This window comes from Vipera berus (genome assembly GCF_964194415.1).
Source record: "Vipera berus genome assembly, chromosome: 5".
Taxonomy (NCBI): Eukaryota; Metazoa; Chordata; class Lepidosauria; order Squamata; family Viperidae; genus Vipera; species Vipera berus.
The window spans coordinates 5,628,514-5,649,097 of record NC_138207.1 but is presented as its reverse complement, the minus strand read 5'-3'; the positions used below and the strand labels follow the sequence as shown (position 1 = coordinate 5,649,097).

At 48.9% G+C, this 20,584-nt stretch overlaps 1 protein-coding gene across 2 annotated transcripts in view; it reads right to left on the bottom strand.

The window, feature by feature from the left end:
• DVL3 (dishevelled segment polarity protein 3) overlaps window positions 1–9,390 on the bottom strand; it is an 85,212-nt gene extending 75,822 nt beyond the window's left edge. For both annotated transcript variants that reach the window (XM_081329444.1, XM_081329443.1), the window contains exon 1: window positions 9,141–9,390. In XM_081329444.1, the coding sequence (XP_081185570.1) occupies window positions 9,141–9,307 (167 nt within the window). In that variant the 5' untranslated portion in view covers window positions 9,308–9,390. The remainder of the gene's footprint in view (window positions 1–9,140) is intronic.
• Between the last annotated feature and the right edge of the window lie 11,194 nt (window positions 9,391–20,584).

Sequence of the window (20,584 nt, the reverse complement as noted above, 5' to 3'; positions counted from 1 at the left end):
CTACATGCGACAACAGCGGCAAGAATCATATTCACACAGCACTGGAAAAATGAAGAAATACCACCAGAGGAAGAAATAATTAAAAAAAAAACTAGAATGTGCGGAAATGGACAGAGGTTGAAAGAAAAAGAAGAAACGGAATACTTTCAAACTTGGGACTTATTTTATCAATGGCTGGAGAAAAGAATAAAGGATTAGGAATTAAATTTGTATTTGTGAATGATAAATTCAAGACACCATGTTTGTTGAATAAGCACTACTGAATTGTATGGAAAAAAATTAACAAAAAATTTATTAAAAAATAAAATAAAACTCTAACCCCAATTCTGTTAAATCAGGGGTCTTCAAACTTGGCCCTTTTATGACTTGTGGACTTCAACTCCCAGAATTCCTCAGCCAGCCTGAGTTATAGGTAAGTATTGCCCCACTTACAACAACTCTTCTTGTCGTAGTTGTTAAGTGAATCACATCAGTTGTTAAATGAATCAGGTTGCCCCATTGTCTTTGCTTGTCAGAAGGTTGCAAAAATAATAATAATAATAATAATAATAATCACATAAGCCGGGGACATTGCAACCCTCCTAAATATATACCAGTTTACCAAGCATCCGAATGTTGATCACGTGACCAGGGGGATGCTGCAACTGCCATAAAGGTGAAAAACAGCCATAAGCCCCTTTTTCAGTTGTAACTTTGGTCACTAAACAAATGGCTGTAGGCCAAGAATTTCCCATATTTCACTTGGTGATCTAAGCAATTAAAAGCCTTTGAAGCAGGGGTGGGGAATGAGGGCCCTGTCATGACCTGCGGACTTCAACTCCCAGAATTCCTGAGCCAGCCATGCCATGGCTGGCTCAGGAATTCTGGGAGTTGAAGTCCGCAAATCATGAAAGGGCCCTCATTCCCCACCCCTGCTTTAAAGCGGGATAGTAGCACAACAGGCCTGCACAAAACCCCAGCTAATTCATTTGCGAGGCATGACAGGCGCCAAACTAATCTAAAGATGGAACTTTCTTTGCTCCTTGACTGAGCCTGTTGGCAGCAAATGGGTGGAGGACCACGTCAATATAGCTTTGCTCAGGGCAAGGCAAGCCAGGCCTGCCACTCAGCCAAATGAGCAACAAGGGGAAAATTAGCAGTGAAAACAAGCTGTATGGTACACCCAGGTCTCGCAAAGCGTGCTGCTCTCCTATGCTCTCCATTCCAGAAACACGCAGAGCCGGCCCAGAACAGCCCAACAGATCCTGCCAACCGTCATCGGCAAACCAAAGTGCCAACTTGGAACAGCAACGGCTGGCAAACCTGCAAAGCGGAGGAAGAGCGGAGGGTGTGAGCGCCAGCCGCTCGCTGGCATATTTAAAAAGCTGCAGCTCGTTAGCTGAGGGATCCGAGGCTTCTGTTAGGAACCGTCTCTGCTAGAAAGGGAAAATATTCTGGCACGGATTTCAAACAGATCTGCACAATGAAAGTAAATCAGCAGATTATTTTATCCCATCAAGGCCAAAATCAAGCAGCCCTGGGGATTCCAGTTCCCGCTTCCTTTGCTCTGCTCCAGGTCTAGTCCCATAAAAAGGCAGCCATGAACCCCATGGAGGAAAAGAGGGTGATAATTAAGGGGCCCCAGTTGCATCTTCAGAGTAACAGTTGGGACTGCAACTTCCAGTCACTGGCTAAGAAGAGCTTTTAATTCCCTTTGGCTTGGGATTAAAAAGGACAGACTAGTTCCAGTCAGGAGAAACCTGGATTAGGAGAGGCCCTCCCACCAACCCACTGCTCTATTTTGCTGGTGTTTGCTTTAGAGGGGGAAGGACAACAAAGAAGGGCTTCTTGTCAGGGCCAGCCAGAATCCAGTATCAAAATGGAGGTAGGTTCTTGCAATGCAGAAACCGGCAGCTTTTGAATCAGAAGTCAAAAACTAACAAAGAAAAGTGATAGAAGTTGAACAGCAAAGGCTGACGTTCCCAAGAGTTACAGAAGGCTAATAACGCAGAGGTAGGCAACCTTGGCTCCTTTATGACTCGTGGACTTCAACTCCCAGAATTCCTGAGCCAGCCGTGCTGAGGGGAAAGGGAGAGGTTTCCAAGCTGAGCCATGTTGGCTCAGGAATTCTGGGAGTTGAAGCCCACGAGTCATAAAAGAGCCAAAGTTGCCTACCCACTGCAGGCAATCTGTAGAATGGAAAAGAAGACAGACCGCACCCCCCTTCCTCCCAAAAAAGCTTATTTTAGCAAACAAAATGCAGCCAAATATTTTTTTCCCCCACAAAATTTTACTGTATGTACACAGGTAGTCAGTCCACAACTGAGCCCAACATTTCTGTTGCTAAGCGACACAGTTGTTAAGTGAGTTTTGCACCATTTTATGACCTTTCTTAAGGGACGCGGTGGCTCAGTGGGTTAGGACGCTGAGCTTGTCGATCAGAAGGTCAGCAGTTTGGCGGTTCGAATCCCGAGTGCCGCGTAACAGAGTGAGCGCCTGTTACTCGTCCCAGCTTCTGCCAACCTAGCAGTTCGAAAGCACGTAAAAAATGCAAGTAGAAAAATAGGGACCACTACGGTGGGAAGGTAACAGCGTTCCGTGCGCCTTTGGCGTCTAGTCATGCCGGCCACATGACCACAGAGACGTCCTCGGACAAACGCTGGCTCTTCGGCTTTGAAACGGAGATGAGCACCAGACCCTAGAGTTGGAAACGACTAGCATGTATGTGCGGGGGAACCTTTACCTTTACCTTTATGACCTTTCTTACCACACTTGTTAAGTGAATCACTGCAGTTGTTAAGATAGGATGATTATTTAAGTAAAACTGGCTTCCCCACGGATTTTGCTGATCAGAAGGTTGCAAAAGGGGAAATCACATGTCCCGGGACACTGCAACCGTCATAAATAAGAGCCAGTTGCCAAGCGTCCGAATTTGGAAGGTGTGACCACGGGGATACTGCAACAGTCATAAGTATGAAAACGGTCATAAGTTACTTTTTTCAGGAGGTTGTTAACATCCAACATTCACTAAATGAATGGCTGTAAGTTGAGGACTACCTGTAATTTTAATGCATACTTTTTTTGCCATCCTCCTTCCCCAGAATTTGGGTTGGAACATTTGACCTCTGCAGTCCTTCACATTATCCTCATTCCTCTGATATCTGGCTTATAAACTGCCCTAAGCTATTATTTTTTTTACCAATGGTTTGCGGGGGGGGGGGGGGCACACAATAGGCCAAGCTAGGAAGTAAGGATGGCCAACCACCCATGGGGGAGTTCACACAATTTGCTAAAGCCCAAACCAAACAAACAATATTATCATTTAGCATGTTGTCTGAGCCACGGCTGCATGGCAGATAGTAGAACTGAAGGCTGAATGAGTTTGGTTGCAACACTTCCTTCCTTCAAGCTCTCTACTCTACGGTCTAAATCAGGGGTCTTCAAACTTGGCCCTTTTGTGACTTGTGGACTTCAACTCCCAGAATTCCTCAGCCAGCAAGCCTGGCTGAGGAATTCTGGGAGTTGAAGTCCACAAGTCACAAAAGGGCCAAGTTTGAAGACCCCTGGTTTAAGAGGACGCACATCTTAAAGCTGACAAGGATGAGGGGGAAAAACATATTAAGATATGTGGACTTCAATTCCCAGAATTCCCCAGCTAGCAAAGCTGGGAGTTGAAGTCCACAAGTCATAAAAGGGCCAAGTTTGAACACCCGTGGTCTAAATCCTGTAGATGTTTTGCACAGGAACTGTCAATTTTTGCCATTGATCTGTTAGAGTTCATAAGAATATAAGTTATTTTTCTCTCGGATGGATTTCTGGCCTATCTCATCCTCATAGTGGCTAGCCGATTGGCACAAGGAAAAGCAGGACAGAAGTGGAGAACCATGGCCCCTTTATAACTTGTGGACTTCAACTCCCAGAATTCCTGAGTCAGCCATGCTGGTTCAGGAATTCTGGGAATTGAAGTCCACAAATCATAACAAGGACCATCATTTCCCATCTCTGTCCTAGAAAATGGCCTTTAGAGGAATTACACCACCATCAAGACTAACAAACTTGGGAAAACTCATAGAGACACATCCCAAAGGTATCTGGAGTTTGTTTGCGTTTTTTTCCATGAAAACATTTCACTTCTCATCCAAGAAGCTTCTTCGGTTCTGTCCAAATGGTGGGGAATGGAAGGATTTATATTTTTTGTAGATTCCCACCACTCCAAACCCTTCCTTTCCCCACCATTCGGTCAGAACTAAAGAAGTTTCTTGGATGAAAACCGAAATATATTCAAGGAAAAAAAAGACAAAGAAAGTCCAGTTGCTTTTGAGACAACCAGGACCTGGTTGATCGAGCATCTCCTCAGACACTCATCTAATTCTCATGTGTTGCCTCCTCATCAAAGCTAACTAGAAGGTCTCTCTGCCATTTTCGGAAACTCCAGGTTATTTTAATGCCATCACTAAGAGCAAAAGCAGAGGAAGAAAAGAATAAAAACTCCAGGAAAAAAAGGGCAATTTTGAAGGTGAACCCTGAGCAGGAGATATAGGCTGACACGCTGCGTCATTTTGGGTGACCTGCCAAGACTTCGGACCCTCTGGAAATTACAGGAACCTGCTCTCACACGACTTCTGAAGCCTCCAAAAACATGCTGAAGCCTACAAGGCCACGCAAGAGTATTTGTCTGAAGTTTCCAGGCTTCGTGCAATCTGGAACTGCCTCAGACAGACATTATAAAAAACATTTACAATTATGTACGTCTGCTGCAGTCCTCCACTTACAACTACAACTACAATGGAGGCCCACAATTTCTGTGGCTAAGCCAGACAGTTATTCAGTGAATTTTGCCCCATTTTACGACCTTTCCTGCCACAGGGCTTAAGTGAATCACTGCAGTTAAATTAGTAACACGGGTCGTTCAGCGAATCTGGCTTCCCCATTGACTTGGCTTGTCAGAAGATGGCAAAAGGGGATCACGTGACCTGCAACCGTCATAAATATGAGTCCGTTGCCAAGCACCTGAATTTTTGATTACATGACCATAGAGACGCTGCAACGTCGTGGTAAAAAAACGATGCTAAATCATTTTTTTTCAGTTCCGGTGTATCTTTGATCACGAAACAAGCAGTTGTAAGTCGAGGATTATCTCTTATTCATAAAAAACTGAACGTGGGTTCCAGGTTGGGTGGCCTTTATGTAGAGGGTCCCCAGCCAGAAGGAAGGGATCGCCAATATGTCCTAGCCCTGCCCCCTCCCCAAGAAGATATCTAAGGTCAGTTCTGGTCCCATCCAGATTAGCTTTTATTTTCCCTTGAAGCCTTGGAATGAGACAACTAGCCAGTTCTATGCCAGGGGACTTCAAACTCGGCAACTTTAAGACTTGTGGACTTCAACTCCCAGAATTCCTCAGCCAGCTGGCTGAGGAATTCTGGGAGTTGAAGTCCACAAGTCTTAAAGTTGCTGAGTTTGAAGACCCCTGTTCTATGCCATCTGGAACGGTCTTCTGCCTTGAAAGGACTGAAAGACTCAATTTACGGCCACAAATGAGCCCAACATTTCTGTTGCTAAGCAAGACAGTTGTCAAGGGAATTTTGCCCCATCTTACAACCTTTCTTTCCACAATTGTTAAGTGAATCACTGCAGTTGTTAAAGTTAGTAGCACGGCTGTGAACTGAATCTGGCTTCCCCACTGACTTTGTTGGTCAGAAGGCCGCGAAACAGGATCACGTGACCGTCATAATTATGAGCCAGCGGCCAAGCGTCATGAATTTTGACCCCCATGACACTAGGGATATTGCCACAGTCGAAAGTATGAAAAACGGTCGTAAGTCGCTTTTTTCACTGTCACTTCGAACGGTCGTTGAGTGAACTGTTGTACGTTGAGGCCTACTTGTACTTCAGTAAGCTGGACACCGATCAAGCCCTGTGTAAGGGGTCAGGTAGAGCAGGGGTCCCCAACCCCCCAGTTCATGGACCGGTACCGGGCCGCAGCATGCCAGTAACCAGTCCTCACAAACAAAGCCCCATCCGTGGGATGCAGGCAGCACACAAAAACACACACTCTCCGGTCTGTGGAAAAACCTTTCTCCACAGAACCGGTCCCTGGTGCCCCAAAGGTTGGAGACCTCTGAGGTAGAGAGAGAGGCCTTTGAGTCTGCCCCAGGCGCCAAAACTTCCTAGGCTGGCCCTACCCCACCAGCTGAACTCTGAACTAGCGAGGACAAAAGGGCTATTTTAGGAAACCATTTGTTCAGAAGATATTTAGTTCCACCAGAAGTATTTTCCAGCCAAGCAGTTACAACAGTGAAAGAAGGAGGAGAGAACGAGAAGAGAAATTTGAGTCTTCATCAGGATCCTGTCCAGACCCCGGATTGATCAAAGACTCATCCTTCCACCATCTTTCTGGAAGATTTCAAAGTTGGCATTCAAACTCTCCTGTATTCAACGGGATCCCAGGACAGAAGCCAAAAACAATAGGCATTCCTCATTTGGATTATTTGTTTGGAAAAAGACCACATCATTGTTCGGAAGATCTGTCACTAGACAACTGTACAAAACTGCAGGCTTGGAGAGCTGGCATTGGATGACTTTGACAAAGGAAGCCCTCTAGTCTCCACGGGGCAGAAAAACAAACCAAGATCCCGCTTTGGCAGAAGCTTAGTCCAGAAATGCAACTGTGTCTGGCTACTACAATTCCTTCTGCTTGAGGGTTTCACCATCTTAAATGAGCATCTTTTCTCCATTAACCCATGTAATTGGCCAAACTCCTTGATCTGAAGCAGATCTTCAAAGCCCCAAACGTAAATTGTGGACTTCGTAAACTTCAGGTTAGGATTAGTAAGATTCTAAAGCATTGAGAATCCTGGAGAGTTATAATGAGTTATAATTTGGTGAAGGAGGTTGGGTTGGGAAACAGCAAATGTCAAATCCTGCAATGCAATAAAGGCAGTCCTTGACCATTGTTTATTTATTTATTTATTTATTTATTGGATTTGTATACCGCCCTATTCCCGTAGGACTCAAGTGTTAAGTGAATCATTGCAGCTGTTCAAGTCAGTAATACGATTGTTAAGTGAATCTGGCTTTTCCCCATTGACTTTGATTGTCAGAAACAAAAACCTCAAAAGGTTTGAGATTTGCTGTTTCCCAACCCAACCTCCTTCATCAAATTCTATTAAGACTTGCACTCATTAGAATTCTCCAGGATTCTCAATGCTTTAGAATCTTACTAATCCTAACCTGAAGTTTACACAGTCCACGAAAGGTCTTCTGGGACATTACAACCGTCATAAATACATGCCAGTTGCCAAGCGTTCAAATTTCAATTACGTGCCCATACGAATGCTGCAATAGTCGTAAGTGTGAAAAATGGTCATAAGTCACTTTTTCCATCCCATTGTAAATTCAAATGGTTACTAAACGAATGGTTGTAATTACAACCGCAACTGGACCAAAATTCCCATCGTTAAGGTGGTTATTAAGTGGGTCCTGCCCAATTGTGCAACCTTTTTTGCCAGTTATTAAACAAATCACTGCAGTTCTTAAATGACTCATATGGACATTAAGCGAATCTGGCTTTCTCCTTTGACGTTGCTCTGTTGGAAGCCGGCTGGGAAGGTCCCAAATGGAGATCATGTGATCCCAGAACTCTGCAACTGTCATAAATATATGTCAGTTGCCGAGCATCTGAATTTTGATCATGTCACGATCAGGATGCTACAATGATCGTGTGATGGCCAGTTCTAAGTCATTTTGTTCAATGCCACTGAACAGTCCATAAACAAACAGTTGTAAGCTGAGAACTATCTCTAACAGATGTTGGGAGACACCTCTCTTAAATTCAGTTGCTAACTTATCAGCGGCCCATTTGGGAAACGTGGAAAAGCATCCAGCCTTCCACAATTTTACATATTTCATAAATGATGAAGCTACAGCCAACACGGAGGTTCAGAGAGGAAATTTTTCCACACTCTGCCCCAATTAAAGCTGGGACCTTGGAACTGCCAATTAACGGCCTAGCCTCAATAGACTGCAGGAACACCGCCATCTTAATTGGGATAATGAGCAGTCCAGCCAGCAACAGGGATTCTCGTGATGTAAAGCTGGGTGCCTCGGGTTAAGCCTGGGTTAGGATTGTATTTCTGGGGCTGCACGTCTTATTTGAACCCAGCCTGCTTGAGTAGCTGAAAGTACAACCTACTGAGTAACACGCCTGCAGGGTGAAGAAGTGGTTACACCCCACCTTAAAGAAATTGGTGGCATCCAATTGATTAATAAATCCAGGATGAAACTGAGTTGGCCTTTTCTCCTCAAATTTTGGAGGAGGAAAATTGGATCTCTCCCATTGGGAAGAATGGCAAAAATGGGGTTCCTCCACCTTTGACGAAGAGGAGCTGGAGAAGCATCCGTTGGCGACCAGAGGCTGGCCTTTGAAGATTTCCCCCACCCCACCCCACCCCACCCTACCCCCAAAATTGGTAAATTGACCCAAGTTGACTACTTTGGCTGATGAAACATCTGCAAGAAAACAAGCAAGCTCGGAGAGCACCCCGGACCCCCCCCCGACCCCCCCTCAGAATGGGCAAAAGACAACGGCCCACCCCCACCCCCAAAATTGGTAAATTGACCCAAGTTGACTACTTTGGCTGATGAAACATCTGCAAGAAAACAAGCAAGCTCGGAGAGCACCCCGGACCCCCCCCGACCCCCCCTCAGAATGGGCCAAAGACAACGGCCCATCTTGCCAAGGCGAACCCGGGGGTTTCCCCCGCAGGCTTGCCCCCCAAAGCATCATCCGTCTGCAAGCTCCGACCCGTGTCGATCGCTTTCCGACCTTCAGTAAGCCAGGCACCCTCCCAGGCAGCCGAGTTAACCCGGCCAGCCCACGATCGGGTCAGTCGCGGGTCAGGCACGGGGCTGGCTTTTTGTTCCCCTTCCTTCCCGGCCGTGCCAAAAGCAAAAGGGCGCAACGCCGCCCGGCCGCAGCACCACCAGCAGCTCGGCGCCTTGCCGGGGAGGATGGGAGTTGCGATCCAAAAGGAGAGAGGCTGATTGTGTGGGGGAGGGGGGGAATGAAGGGAGTCGGGTGGAAAGGACGCGGGGGTGGAGTCCCGGCCGGCGGGACTCCAAGCCCCATCGTCCCCTTCCCCCCGGGCGGCCTTGCAGCTCACCCGAAATCGTCGTCCATGGACTTGAAGTAGAACTTGTAGTTGGGCCGGTTGAGCAGCGCCTTGAAGTCGCCCAGCGTGACCCGCTCGGCCGGCAGCGGCAGCTTCACCAGGTACGGCGTCTCCTGCTCGTCCAGGTGGTAGATGATCTTGGTCTCCGCCGCCGCCATGGCCGCCGCCGGACCCGGCCGCTCGCTCCCGCCTGCCCGCCGACCCAGCCAGGCCCACCGCGCCGCCCGGCCTCGTCCCTTGTTCTCGGACCGGCTGCCAGCGCCGCCCGCCCGCCCTGCCGTCCCAGCGCGCAAGCTCCGGCCGCTCCTCCTCCGCCGCCGCCGCCGCCGGCTCCTCCCCTGCGCGAGGCGGCCGCGCCCGGGACCCCCCGCCGCTCCGGGGAGGCTGCGGAGCCCTGGCGGGAGGCGGGGACGCCTGAGGGGAAGGGGGGAGGGGGAGTGGGGGGTCTCTTGGGCAGCCCCCCAAAGCCCTGCGCTTTCCCCGAGGCTGGGGAGGGGAGGGGGCGGCTGAGCCCCCTTTCACAGCCGGCCTGCGGGTCGCCGGTCCCGGTTTGACTCACACAACACACACACACACACACACCACACACACACACACACACACACACACACACACAGAGTGAGCCAAAACGCGTTTCCTTTGGTCGTTGAGTTTGGTGGAAGAATCGCCAATCCGGCGCACGTCTCTTTCTTTCTCTCCCCGTCCCTCCCTATTTCTTTCTTTCTCTCTCTCTCTCTCTCTCTCTCTCTCTCTCTCTCTCTCTCTCTCTCTCTCTTTCTTTCTTTCTTTCTCTCATCTTTCTCCCTTTCTCTTTTCCTCCCTCTCCCTTCTCTCTTTCTCTACTTCTCTCCCTTCCTCTTTCTCTCCCTCTTTCTCCCTTTCTTTCTTTCTCTCTCCCTTTCTCTTCCTCCCTCTTTCTCTCTCCCTCTCTTTCTCCCTTTTTCTTTCTCTTTTCCTCCCTCTCCCTTTCTCTACTTCTCTCCCTTTCTCTTTCTCTCCCTCTCTTTCTCCCTCTTTCTTTCTCCCTCCCTCCCTCCCTCTCTCTCTCTCTCCCTTTCTTTCTTTCTTTCTGTCTCATCTTTCTCCCTTTCTCTTTTCCTCCCTCTCCCTTCTCTCTTTCTCTACTTCTCTCCCTTTCTCTCTCCCTCTTTCTCCCTTTCTTTCTTTCTCTCTCCCTTTCTCTTCCTCCCTCTCTTTCTCTCTCCCTCTCTTTCTCCCTTTTTCTTTTTTCCTCCCTCTCCCTTCTCGCTTTCTCTACTTCTCTCCCTTTCTCTTTCTCTCCCTCTTTTTCCCTCTTTCTCCCTCCCTTTCTCTTTTTGTTTCTCTTTCCCTCCCTCTCCCCCCTCTCTCTCTCTCTCCCTCCATCTCTCTCCCTTTCTCTCTCACACACACATGCAACCTCTTGCTTTCTTTTTCACTCACATTTCTCACAAACATACATGCGCACAATATTTCTTCCTCTTCCTCACATTTGCTTTCTCACACAAATCTTCCTTGTTCTTTCTCACGCACACACATTTTCTGTCTCTCTCCCTCACACGCACACAATATCTTGCTCTTTTTCTCTCACACACACATTTTCCCTCTTTCTCTCAGGCCTTTTGCCATCCCTCACTGTCATCTAAGATCCCAACGGCTGGAGTCTTTCCTGTTTGGGTTCTGCTCCGGCCCACTAAGATAATCCCTTCAGTTGTCCTTTTTCGCACCTTTGCATTTCCAGCTTCCTCCAAGTCTCATCATCCCCATCCGGGTGTTGATCTTCACACCCAGGCCTGGAGGTCCCTCAGATGTGGAGTAATGCCTCCTGTCTGTTTTGCGCTTGGCACACAACTCTTGCAGTAATAACCTGCTTCTTAACGTTGCAGCAGAAGCCATGTTCTGGATTTTATACTACTTATTTACGTTTTTACTTTATATAGCTTTTATTTCTTTCATGACTAAGCCACCCAGAGTTACCCTTAGGTAAGATGGGCAGCCTATAAATTTTATACATAAGTATATGACCTCATTGGTTGAGATAGTTGGCTCCATTCAGCTGTTCCTTGTAAAGCATAAGGTGGTTGGGAAACCACAACTATGCCACGAACCGTGGCTTTGTGGAAAGGGTGAACTAACCCTTGGTGGCTTCTATTGCATCCCTTCATGCTGACATTTCAGGCTTTATATCAGGGGTCTACAAACCTGGCCCTTTTATGACTTGTGGACTTCAACTCCTAGAATTCCTCAGCCAGGCATGCTTGGCTGAGGAATTCTGGGAGTTGAAGTCCACAAGCAGGGGTCTTCAAACATGGCCATTTTATGACTTGTGGACTTCACCTCCCAGAATTCCTCAGCCAGGAATTATTGTCCTCTATATCATTGTGCCTTCTTTTCTAGTTAACTTGAAGGAACTTTAAAATGATTTTTTTAGGTCCCCTTTCTATACTGAATTATCCTCGTGGGCTACCCTTGCTTGACACGCCCAGCAATTTTCTAATGGACTCTCTGTAGCTGCTTAATTCCTTTGCATTCTCTTTGAGGATGGGTCGGGACAAAGCAGGCTGATCTCCAAATGGCTTAGCTAATCCCCCACTGAAAACAGTTTGTTTGCATAAGAATCATAATTCTGCTTTTCAAGTCATGGCCCAAGGCATGTCTGTAGGAAACGCAAAGTTGCAGGATCCAATCTGGATCTGTCACCGGGATCAGCGGTTTCGACTTCCGAGCTTTCGTACTCTGGCTAAAATTCCTTTTTAGGGAACTTTCTCTTAGCAGTGTGTGTGCTCTTCTGCGTGTGGTATTTATAATGCCTGCTGTATGTGGCTTTTTAGATGTTGATTGGGGTGTGTTGATGGCCGGGCGTTTAAGTCATTGGCTTTCATTTGTGCTGCCCAGCCCTCGCATTCTAAGTACTTGATAGGTTGGTGGCAAATCAACACTCCTGGGCTGTTTCCCAGGCTTCGACTGCTTCCCTGGCTGTTTTTGTGCCTGCTCGTCCGACAATCTTAGTAGCTGCAAAATTGATTGTGTGCCCTTGTTCAGGCACTATAAATACGACACACAGAACAACAGACACTGCTAGAGAAAAGTTCCCTAAAGACGGTCTCCAGCACAAGTCCAAAAGCTCCGAAGACAAAATCTCAGGTTCCGGTGACCGACCCAGATTGGATCCTGCAACCGTTATCCTGGGATACGTAGATTCGCCTTCATTCATGAAACACAAAGTATTGTTAGAGCACCTCAAGGCATGTTTTCAACCAGACGGATGTAAGATTTGCCAAAGGCACAATTTTGAGAAGTATTTATCTTGGCAAAGATGGGAGGAAAGAGATGACCAGCAACAATGATGATAGATACACTGTAGGGAGAACTGAAGGCTGAACTTGGGGAGCGATCATCATAAAATTTATGGGGCTGCTAAGAGCTAACATCTACTTGATGGCACATAATCAGTCAATCAATTTCATTCATGTGCTCCAGGGATGGGCAACCTTGGCTCTTTTATGACTTGTGGACTTCAACTCCCAGAATTCCTGAAATTCTAGGAGTTGAAGTCCACGAGTCATAAAAGAGCCAAGATTGCCTACCCCGGTATAGAACATAGAACAACAGTGTTGGAAGGGACCATGGAAGTCATCTAGTCCAACCCCCTTTTTGAGCAGGAGAGTCTATACCATTTCAAATAAATGGCTGTGTGACTTGAGACATTCTCAACTTTTCAAATTTGCATTCTATTAACATAACTGTATAGAAAATAATATTTTGCTTCAATTGAAACATTTCATAATGAGTTCATCAACCACCCTGTTTTAAGGGTTTGGGGACAGAAAATAAGACGGGCAGTGCCCTAATTTATTTTCAATTAAGCAAAGGTTTAAATTCCACTCTCCTCCATCCTAGCCCAGTACTCCAATAACTGCTACTCTATCATGTTTTTCTGTTGTTTTAGCACACAATACTTACTCAATCTTTATGGCATGCTTTGTATATTGTTTTGTAGTTCAGTCCACATGACCAGTTTGCATTGCAACTCTGCCAATTTTTTCCCTCTGTAAGATTTCAAAGTTTCTAGGATGCCGATTTATAAACAGCATAACCACAGCAAGTTATTCAACACGGAGCAAAAAAAAAACAAAAAACAAAAAACAAATGAATTGCCCAGAAGCAACACACAACAAAACCTCAGCTGAAATAGAACAGGCTAAAGAAAAACAAAATTAAATATACTGAAGTCAACAACAATGAAGAGAAGTCTTACTGTAAACAGTTCAGCCACATTCCTTACATTGTCCATTTTAGCCTAAGTTTGCAAGCTGGAGAAATTCCTGTGAAGTTAATGGGTGGGGATAAGTGTGTGTGTTTGTGTATGCGTACGTTTGTGTATGCATGTGCATGTTCAAGCTGGGCTCCAAAATTCCAGACATCTAATAGAAGACAGCAAAAAAATGAAGTACTGCTCCCTTGCCATCCAAATTTGGGGAGCCCCAATCTAGCAGCAAGAGATAATACAGGTATTTTTCCAGTTTGCAACAGTTCATTAGCGACCGTTCGAAGTTACAACGCCACTGGAAAAGTGACTTATGACCATTTTTCACACCACCATTGCAGCCTCCCCAAAATCATGAGATCAAAATTCAGATGCTTGGCAACTGACTCATATTCCTGGGTGTGCAGCTAACGAGTAGGCTGGCTTGGTCGCTTAACAGTGAGAAACTGGTGAAGCGGGCACAGCAGCGCCTGCATTTTCTGCATCGCATGAGAAAAGCTCATCTTCCTTCCCCTGTGCTGACCACTTTCTACAGGGGGGCGATCGAGAGCATCCTGTCATATGGCATCACAATCTGGTTTGGAAGCATCCCTGCTTCGGACAAGAAGGCAGTGCAGAGAGTGGTGAGGACGGCCGAAAAGATCATTGGCAATTCCCTCCCTCCCATCCAGGACGTAGCACAGAAGCGCTGCTTGAACAGGATCCATAAGGTTATCTGGGACGCTACTCATCCTCTTCACGACCTGTTTTCCTTGTTACCTTCTGGGAGGAGGCTTCATGCTATCCGTAGCAGAACAACCAGATTCAGCCATAGTTTCATTCCATACAGCGTTAACCTTGTCAACTCTCAGGCTTCCTCCTTCCGTTATATATTCAAGATGGACAGTATTTAATACTTTATTGTTATGTATATGTAGGGGTGTGGGTCTATACATATTTTATTTATTTATTTATTTAGTTGCATTTGTATACCGCCCTTTCCCTGAGGACTCAGGGCGGTTTACAGGGAATTAAAAATCAAAACATACAAAAGTTAAAACCAGTTAAAAAGCATTAAATTCACCCTGTACACTAAAAACCCCAGTTAAAATTTTCTCCTCAGCCTGGGCCCGAGAGCTCAAAGAGCCAGGTCTTCAGGCCCCGGCGGAATGATCGGAGGTCGGGAGCAGTCCTCAGCTCCACCGGCAGCTGGTTCCAGAGGGCAGGCGCTCCCACTGAGAAGGCCCTATCCCTGGGTGTCACCCGCCGGCAATCTCTCACCGGCGGAACCCTGAGCAGACCCTCCCTGTGGGAGCGCACTGGGCGAAGGGCGTTTGATGCCGGCAGCAGGTGTTCCCTCAAATAACCCGGACCCAGGCCATGTAGGGCTTTATAGGTAATAACCAGCACCTTGAATTTCACCCGGAGGGCAACCGGAAGCCAATGCAGCTCGCGGAGTAGAGGTGTTACATGGGAGTATCGGGAAACCCCCATTACAACTCGCGCGGCCGCATTCTGCACCAGTTGAAGCCTCCGAGTGGTCTTCAAGGGCAGCCCCATGTAGAGAGCGTTACAGTAGTCCAAACGGGAGGTCACAAGCGCATGAGTGACTGTGCGTAGGGCGTCTCGGTCCAGATAGGGACGCAACTGGCGCACCAGGCGAACCTGTGCAAAAGCCCCCCTGGTCACGGCTCCTATGTGATCTTCAAAATTGAGCCGTGAATCCAGGAGGATGCCCAAGTTGCGAGCCCTATCAACGGGGGGTAACACCTCACCCCCCATCGTTAGAGGTGGAATAACTTGGTTAACCCGAGACGCCGATATGCACAGCCACTCAGTCTTGGCGGGATTGAGACGAAGCCTGTTTCTCCCCATCTAGACCTGAACCGCCTCCAGGCACCGGGACATCACGGAGAGGGCATCACTGGGTTGGTTCGGGGTGGAAAGAAAAAGTTGGGTACCCCACCCCAAAACCACGAATGATCTCGCCCAGCGGCTTCATATAGATGTTGAACAGGAGAGGCGAGAGAACCGACCCCTGAGGGACTCCACAAATGAGAGACCTCGGGGCGGATCTCTGCCCTCCTGTCAACACCGACTGCGAGCGGCCCTGGAGGTAGGAGGAGAACCACCGTAGAACGGTGCCTCCCACTCCCAACCCCCTGAGACGCCGCAGCAGGATACCATGGTCGATGGTATCGAAAGCCGCTGAGAGATCTAATAGGACCAGGACAGAGGAGCAACCCCTGTCCCTAGCCCTCCAGAGATCATTCACCAGCGCGACCAATGCCGTCTCCGTGCTGTGTCCGGGCCTGAAGCCCGATTGGTACGGGTCCAGATAATCAGTTTCCTCCAGGAACAGAGGGAGCTGATGCGCCACCACACTCTCAACAACCTTCGCCAGAAAGCGAAGGTTGGAGACTGGACGATAGTTGTTTAAAACAGCCGGGTCCAAAGCAGGCTTCTTGAGGAGGGGTCTCACCACCGCCTCCTTCAAGGCGGCAGGGAAGACACCCTCCTTCAAAGAAGCAGTTATTACTGCATGGAACCAGCCTCGTGTTCCCTCCCGAGCCGCATAAGCTAGCCAGGAGGGGCACGGATCCAACAAACAGGTGGTGGAGCTCAGTCTCCCCATGATCCTGTCCACATCATCAGGGGAAACAGGGTCGAACTCAGTCCAGATAACATGCTCAAGACCGCCTGATTCCTCCACATCAGACTCTGCCCAGTCAGAGTCCAAGCCGGTCCGGATCCGAGCGATTTTGTCCGTCAGATGATGACTGAACTCCTCGGCTCGTCCCTGCAAGGGATCCTCCCTCACCTCCTGGTTAAGGAGGGAGCGAGTCACCCTAAACAGGGCGGCCGGGCGATTATCTGCGGACGCGATAAGGGCGGCAAAGTAGTTAGACTTCGCCGTCCTTATCGCCGCAAGATAAGACCTTATAAAGGTTCTTAACTGCAATCGGTCGGATTCGGATCGGCTGGATCTCCAACCACTCTCTAGACCTCGTCTCCGACGCTTCATCTCCCGGAGCTCCACCGAGAACCATGGAGCCCAGCGGGATCTGCGCCGAGTCAGAGGTCGCATGGGTACAACACAGTCGAGTGCCCTGGTGGCAGCCGTTTCCCAGGCCTCCACCAGAGCATCGACTGGGCTGTGGGTAAGGGTGATAGGTATCGGCCCAAGCGCCCTCTGGAACCGGTCCGGATCCATTAGGCGCCTGGGGCGGAACCACCTGGTCGGTTCCGCCGCCCAGCGGCGGGGGATGGCATGACGGAAAACCAGCCTCAGGAGGTGATGATCTGACCATGACAGAGGGGTGATGGACGGAGAACCCCCTCCCAGATCATCCAACCACTGTCCAGACAGGAACACCAGGTCGAGAGTATGATCCCCCTCGTGAGTAGGGCCCTCAATAACCTGGGTCAGGCCCATGGCTGTCATGGAAGCCATGAACTCCCGAGCTAACTCCGACGACCCCCCCAGTGATGGCAGGTTGAAGTCACCCAGGACTATAAGCCTGGGGAACTCCACCGCCAACCCTGAGAGGGTGTCGAGCAGCTCAGGCAGGGCTGTTGCCACACAGCTGGGCGCCAGGTATGTGAGCAACAAGCCCAACTGAACCCGAGGACCATATCTCAAGAGGAGGGATTCACTCCCAGCCATCTGGACAATGGTGGCCTCCCGGGGACACAAAGTCTCCCGAATAACCACTGCCACCCCACCACCCCTGCCCTGAGCCCGTGGCTGGTGCAGCACCCGGAAACCTGGCGGGCATAACTCGGTGAGAGGCACCCCTCCCTCCGAACCCAACCAAGTTTCCGTGATGCACGCTAGATCCGCACATTCCTCCTCGATCAGATCACGGATGAGGGGAGCTTTGTTAACTACGGATCTAGCGTTAAAATAGACCAACCTGAGCTCAGGGGCCTGATCACCCTCATCCCCGGGTAGGAGGGTGCTAACCGGAGGGTCGGAGCGCGCCACCGCTCGGAGATAGCGGGGGCGCGATCCCAGATGTTGATATGGCCCTCCGCGCAAACACCTGCTGCCATTCCCTATCGCCGTGGGGATTTGAAGCCCCACCCCCACATTCCCAGAACCAGCAGCCACCTCCCCCGACCCCGTCCCGTCAGGACCTCTAACAGGACCAGACTGAGTGCCGGTTAAAGATTCCCTCCCTACCCCCCCCTCCCTCCCCCTCCCTAACCTCTTAAAATAACCGGCTAAAAATTTTATCAGGGGCCTCTTAGCATGTCTTGACTCGAGGCCCCTATCTAAGCCCAGCCACCTCTCGGAATCCCAAAGCTTGGGATCGTCATTAAGGGGAGTATGGAAACAGGCGACAGGTCGCGCCCATGAGGCAGAAACTGCCCTAAGGGCATACAAGTCCGCTTCGGAGTAATAATAAATCATACTGCGCTGAGATAGTCTTTTAGGGCAGATGTTGTGTCCAAAGGATCGCTCAATGATGGTGCATAGATGGTAAAAAGTCCAGTAGGCACATCTCCTAGTCTGCAAAGCCATCTCAGCTCTCACCTGAGATGGAAATCCAAGGGACAACCTCAGTCGTCCTCTCACTCCGGCTGAGGAGTCCAATCAGGAGCAGAGAGAGAAAAGGGGATCCTGAGCCAGGGCCACCCCAACTGGTCTCTCACACCAGTGAGGTGGTTACTGGCCAGTCCAAAACTGTCCTCCCACCACGGTCCGGTCCCAGCCACACTGGACTATCAATAGGAGGGATCTTAATTCCCATCAGGCGTGGAGCTAGCCATAATGCCTGCCTGTCAGCCGGAAAAGTAAGAACAGGCAGGCCAGGCCTCTGTCAATCCTCGCATCTCCGGCCAGCGCCACCAGTCCGGGGGGGGGGGAAGAACAGGAACATTCTTTCCCAAGCACCCATCCGCCAGTCCAGGCAATCTTCTAACGGCGGAGAGAGGCAATCCCAGCAGATGTATTAAGTCCGGGAATTCGCCAACATGTCCGCCGGGGCCGATGACCAGGCCCACCATCTGCAGCCACCATCCGGGAGGAGAAAAAGGCTCCGCGCCGCCAAAAACGGCGCCAGCCAGCTGGTGATCGTAAGAAGATCTCTGACCGGTGGGGATCGTCGCCGCTGCCCCTCCGACAAGCAGAGGGTATTCACGGTGAACAGGCAGAAAGAGGGAAGGCAGGGCAAGGCGTCCCGGACTTCTCGGCGCCATAGCGGAGAACAGCAGGTCGGCAGGCAGGCAAAGTCTCAAACGCCGCTAGTTCAGATCAGAAGCCGCTAGCTCGGAGGGGGGGCTCAGCACCACAAAAAGCAGCGCCCAGCAGCTGTTTTAAAATCCCCCCAATCCCCAGAGACGCCTCGGCAAGCCGGCAGAAGAAGGAAGCAAGGAAGGCATCCCGGACTTCACATCGCTGTCGCAGTGCTCAACGCCATAGCGAAGCTCGGCAGATCGGCAGGCAGGCAGTTCTCAAGAGCCGCCAGTTCAGAGCAGCAAGCTGACAGTTCGGAGGGGGGGGGGCTCAGTGCCACGAGGAGCAGCGCCCAGCAGCTGTTCCAGAGTCCTCCCAATCCCCAGAGTCACCTCGGCAAGCCGGCAGAAGAGAAAAATCAGGCAAGGCGTCCCGGGCTTCACGGCGCTGCAACAGCGTTCGGCGCCATAATAGAGCTCGACAGGTCGGCAGGCAGCAGTTCTCCAGCGCCGCTAGTTTGGAGGGGGGGGCTCAGCGCCACAAAGAATAGCGCCCAGCAGCTGTTTATTAACTCCCCCACCCCCAGAGTCGCCTGTCCATACCGTGGGCCTCCCTAAGTGAATTCCTTGGAGCCCTCGAAGAGCGCCCGAAGCTTAGGTTGCGTCCGTCGCCATCTTGGGCCAAAAAAAAAAAAAAACATATGTTGTTTATAGTATGTTTTAGGTGTGTGTCATGTATGTGTGTCACTTTGAGAGTGGGCAACTACATTTCATTTTTGATGTTGTGTGCCGTTGTGCCCGCAGTAAAAAAAAATGACAATAAAGGTTATCTTATTTATGACGGCTGCTGTGTCTCAGAGTCACATGATTCCCATTTTGCAACCGTCTGTCAAGCAAAGTCAAGGGAGGAGCCAGATTCATTTTATAGCCATGTTACTAATTTGGAACAACTGCAGTGATTCACTTAACAAGTGTGGCAAGAAAGGGGGCAAGAAAATGGGGCAAAACACATCTAACGAACACCTCGCTTAGCAACAAAAATGTTGGGCTCAATTATGGTCGTAAGTCAAGGACTACCTGTACCAAAATTACCACTGCCTAATTTACTCATTGATTTCACCAAGGCTGCTCAGGGTTTTCTGGACATTTGTATTTAATTTGAACCATGTTTTAAATCCAGCAAAATAAGGAGAAGGACCAATAGGATTATGAATTATTTCCGGGGTTGAGGAAAGCGAAATAATCGAGTATATTTCAAATGAAATATATTCTCTGCTAGAAAGGCAGATGACCAAGGAAACAAATGATTCTAATTTAGCTTCTTTGTGGGAACAATCTTTGGACAGATGTCTATGGAGATTCTCAGTCATCCAGGTCATGGTTGTCGCAAAGATGCAACTGGACTTTCTTGGTTTTTCCTTGAAGACGTTTCACTTCTCGTCCAAGAAGCTTCTTCATTTCTGACTGAATGGTGAAGAATGCAAGGATTTATATTCCATACGGTCATCTGGTCATTAGTACTCTTCCCTCAGGGTTGTTGAGGTCACTTGGAGGTTTGTCTGTACCCTCAGGGTCACCTGAATAGTGCAATGGGTTGTTGCATAGAGAAGCTTCCAAGTGGCCTCAACGATTCTCAGAGGGAGTCCCAATGACCAGATGACTGCAAGGAATAAACCCTTCCATCCTCCACCATTCAGTCAGAACCGAAGAATCTTCTTGGATGAGAAACAAAACGTCTTTAAGGAAAAACCAAGAAAGACCAGTTGCCTTTCGAAAAAGCATCTTTTGAGACAGTCTTTGGACAAGGAAGCAATCACGCAGAGTTCCCATGTAAAGCCACAAAATGCCCAAATGTTAGGCTGATGTCCTTTTTTTTTTTAATTGAACATCTTACAAAAACAAAATCACAGGATAAACTCCAAGATAACTATAGAGAAGAAGAATGTCCAATGCACCACTTGGGGTAGATAAGCGAGCCCCCTTGCTGTCAACTCCCGTTTAAACAGAAATCCTAGAAGATAAAAAGTTA